The 4,211-nt window shown below is 40.3% G+C and overlaps 1 protein-coding gene across 1 annotated transcript; it reads left to right on the top strand.

Annotated features, from left to right (window-relative positions):
• Positions 1–1,776: 1,776 nt before the first annotated feature.
• Positions 1,777–2,817, top strand: LOC138872656 (uncharacterized). The gene has a single exon (XM_070151004.1). It carries the CDS (start codon positions 1,777–1,779, stop codon positions 2,815–2,817), a length of 1,041 nt encoding a protein of 346 aa, XP_070007105.1.
• The last annotated feature ends 1,394 nt before the right edge of the window (positions 2,818–4,211 follow it).

Below are 4,211 nucleotides of genomic sequence, written 5' to 3' on the forward strand. Positions count from 1 at the left end.
CAAAATTAATACGCGTAGTTGCTTTAGGCCGCTATTTTAATAATTTACCTTCCTAAAACTCGGGTGTGCATTTTATGTGACCCAAATCAAGTCTTAAAACATTGAATAAAATATGTTTAGGATTGCGGGTGCATTTCATGTGGCGCGATCCAAGGACATGTTTTAAATGATGTGCAATCTTCTTTAAAAATTAATTAAAAGCGGTTAAAAAGTGAATATTGGCACATAGGTTCATAATTGATTAAAATAAGATAGTTAAGCCAATTATAATAGTTGAGCGACCGTGCTAGAACCACGGAACTCGGGAATGCCTAACACCTTCTCTCGGGTTAACAGAATTCCTTACTCAGATTTCTAGTTCGCGGACTATTAAATATAGTCATTTTTTCCTCGATTCGGGTTTCAAAATCGGTGACTTGGGACACCATAAATTATCCCAAGTGGCGACTCTAAATCTTTAAATAAATACATCCCGTTTCGATTGTCCTTTACTTGGAAAAACTCCTTTGTATTTATACCCTTTACGGGGTGTAGTGAAAAAGGAGGTGTGACAGCTCTGGCGACTCTACTGGAGATCGAACCCAGAATCTCTAGTTCAGGGTTCAAGAATTCGAGCTGGGATGAATTGTTATAGTTGGCATTATCCATTATCTGAAATTGTTATATGATTTGGGCCTAATGTGCTAATTGATTGCTTTTACAGCTTTGATATTCCGTGAACTGTATATAAACTGTTGTGAAATCCCTCTTCTCTCTGAGTTAAATCATGAAGAAGTGTGCACTTCATGTGACTTCGTTTCTGTTAGAGTCATATTCCAAATTTAGAATGAGGTTCGGACAAGTTGCAAAGCCGGTGAAGCTTCTGTATTCCCGGTACGCTGCCCCCCTCGGCTCGAGCTGTCCGCTCGGGTAAGCTAGGTCTAGAATAATAAACCCAGGTTTTGAACCTAGTATAACAAGACCTCACGCCGGATCCCTGGTAGGAACGTTTGTTTGCATCATGTGCATTTTGGCTTTGGATACTCAACACAGGGGTTGGGTCTGTCTAGGACAGGTGCACCCGAAACTAAAAGACCATCTTGATGCATCCTACTTTCTACTTGTACATCTATGTGCTTCGGACTTGCATGCTGACCGATTTATGAATATTTGGAAAAGTTGAGGAAAATAGTAGTATGAGGGTTAAAGAGATTTAATCTCCTCTTCTAAAAAAAGAAGAAAGAAAAAGAAAAAAAAAAGAAGAAAAACCCAACGTCCAAACAGTGTCGAAACTCTACTGAATTTTTGAGAAAATAAAAACAAAAAAAAAGAGGAGAAACAAAGGTTGGCATTTTCAAAAATAGTTTTATTTGCCAATGAAATGGAAAAACAGTCGTTTTCAAATAAAAAGTAGCTTGTTTTATTTACCCAAACTACGCCAGTTTGATTCTCTCAGGGTATGAGATACGTAGGCAACCCCCATCGGGTCCAACTTCTTTTTTGCGAAAGTAGCCAAAAGAAAAAAATTTATTTTTAATAATTATGGTGATGTCGTTCTTGTCAAAAATAGTCGAATGTCCCTAAAAGGGCGCCAGAAGTCTGCTTTTGCAAGAACAACCACTTTTGTCGCTTTTAAAGGTTTTGGCTGGTTAGCTGACACGGCCTTAAAATCTTCGTTTTCGAAGTGCTGAAAGGTCGTGTTGGCAAGGCCGGATGTTTTGTGGAAATTTTGAAAATGGTCATTTCTCTTAAGTCAAAAGAGTCATGGTTTTCTTTTAATTACAATCACCTTAATAAATGTGCAGGATGAGCACAAATCAAAATGAACCTTTCTCAGTCCGTGAAGAGATCCCTCTGGAGCTACATACGTGGTGGCATGATTTGAGGGGCAACAGTAGGAAAGTTGTGACAAAAGAACTAGGCGGTCTTATTGGGCTTTTGAAGGTCAAGCCCAGAAAAGACGTGATTGAGGCCTTGATACCGTTTTGGGACCCAACACATAATGTGTTCCACTTCGCTGATTTCGAGTTAAATCCTACGCTAGAAGAGATAGTAGGCTATGCCGGTTTCGAAGGGAATATCAGAAGTCAATACCCGATAGCACCAAGAATAGTGACTTCCCACAAATTTTTGGATTTGTTAAGCATCAGTCGGGATATCCGATACGGAAATCTGGCTAAAGGATTTTGTACCTTCTACTTTCTGTATCGACGTTACGGGAATCGACGTGGCTTCGAAACACCAGATACCGGTCTTACTCATGTTGGAAATCAAGACAAGTGGGAAGCTCGAAGAGGATTAGCTTGCATAGTGACGTTCTTGGGTGTCTTGGTTTGCCCGAGAAAAGATGGGAACATAGAGATGGGGATAGTAGGGATAGACGACTTTATGTTGAAAAAGGCAAATGGGACTATAGTGCCGCTGATCTTGGCAAAAATTTACCGAGCTCTCACTCTCTGTCAAGAAGGAGCAAAGTTTTTTAAAGGGTGCAATATGCTGTTACAAATATGGATGGAGGAACACCTTTGCCACCGTCCCGGCTACTTGAATTGCGGTATAACTAGCCTTGAGTGCATTGAAAAACATGAAAAGAGAATAGAGGATTATGAGCTTCCAGATGGTACGGAAGCATGGCATACTCATTCGAGATCCTTGACCGCTAATAAGATCGAATGGACATTTGGGTGGCTCAAGGTCAACAAAGTAATCTATATGTCGGTTGAGGTGTGTTTGTTGCTGTTGATGGGTCTTCGGAGTATCCAGCATTATGCTCCACACAGAGTCTTGCGTCAGTTGGGCCGTTACCAGACCATCCCACACGACGAAGATTTGAGCTAGCAAGTCATTGAGTTAGATCCAAAAGTTGCCTTCATAAAAGAGAAAGTGCGCCGGATTTGGCATCAGTGCAGATTCTTAGGGCCTAATACTCAAGTACGAGACCTATCCAGAGGCGAGGTGGAGCCTAGTTACACTGCTTGGTATGGTAAAAGATCTCGAGTTCAATATGAACTTGACAGGCCCGCAAAGAGACCCCATGTCCAATGATTCACCAACGGAGCACAAGTGCAATGGGACTAGCTGACCAAAGAAAATGAGTACAGGGCTACCATAAGCAAATTGTAAAAGCAAGTCAGAGAACTTCAATTCGAGAATAGCCTGCAAGTCGCGGTGAATGAAGGAGAAAAGAAAAAGTTGATTAAAAAAAATGAGGCCCTTCGAGCTCAAATTCAGAAAATGATGGTAGTGGCAAAAAATCCATCCCGAAGCGACAGAGATGAAAAACTCATAGCTAACCTGAGGCAGAAAGTAAATGACTATAGTTTTGATTTGAATAAAGCAGAAAGTGAACTAGCCAAGGCTCGAAAGCAATTGTCTAAAAATGCAGATGAACGAGTATGCCTGGTTAAGCAGTTGAGAGAAAGGTACGACGATGAGGTCGCAGGGTTAAAGAAGAGGGTCATCGCCATGGAAAACAAAATTATCAAACAGGCAAAAGACTTCAAAGTTGAAAGGGAACATTGTTATACAACATTGGCAAAATTAGAAATAGATTTGCAACAACTTCAGGAGCAAAATCATGCGGCTGAGCAAACTTTGGAAGCCATGGCCCAGCAGATTGGGCATTTGTTACAAGAAAAGGGCGCCATAAGAGAGATAATTAGAAGCATTGCTAACTACATCGTTATGAAGTGCCAGATTTGTGAGGATATGACCCGCACTACCTTCATTGCAGCAGTAATGACATTTGTTAAACAGATAATGAACGACTTTGATTGACTTCAAAGGGAGCTTGCATATAGGCCCGTGGCGAGACCGAATGATGTCCCGCGGACACCAGGAGCATTGATGTATTCATGATTTTTTCGCTTGAGTCTGCATTTCTCTTTTGTTAAGCGTCTGTCAGGCATGTTAAGTTTTTCTTTCTGCTAGAGTCTGTCAAATTGTTTTCGAGTCTATATTTTCTTCTGTTGGAATATGATGTCTATTTTCGGAGTCTGTATTTCATCTTTGCATCGAAATCTGTTAATCTTTTGGAAGTTTCTATTTTTGAGTTTTGTAATGGAAGCATTTGTTTTTTTATGAAAACTGAAAATCCCAAAAATGTTTTATTTCGCTCTTATCTCAAAGAACTACATTTGGCCTGATTCATGCAGGGTCATGATACGTAGGCAATCTCCACAAGATTCGACCGTAACCAAAAAAAAAAGAAAAAGAAAATACGAGGAAAAACA

The sequence above is a fragment of the Nicotiana sylvestris genome, chromosome 1 (genome assembly GCF_000393655.2).
Source record: "Nicotiana sylvestris chromosome 1, ASM39365v2, whole genome shotgun sequence".
NCBI lineage: Eukaryota > Viridiplantae > Streptophyta > Magnoliopsida > Solanales > Solanaceae > Nicotiana > Nicotiana sylvestris.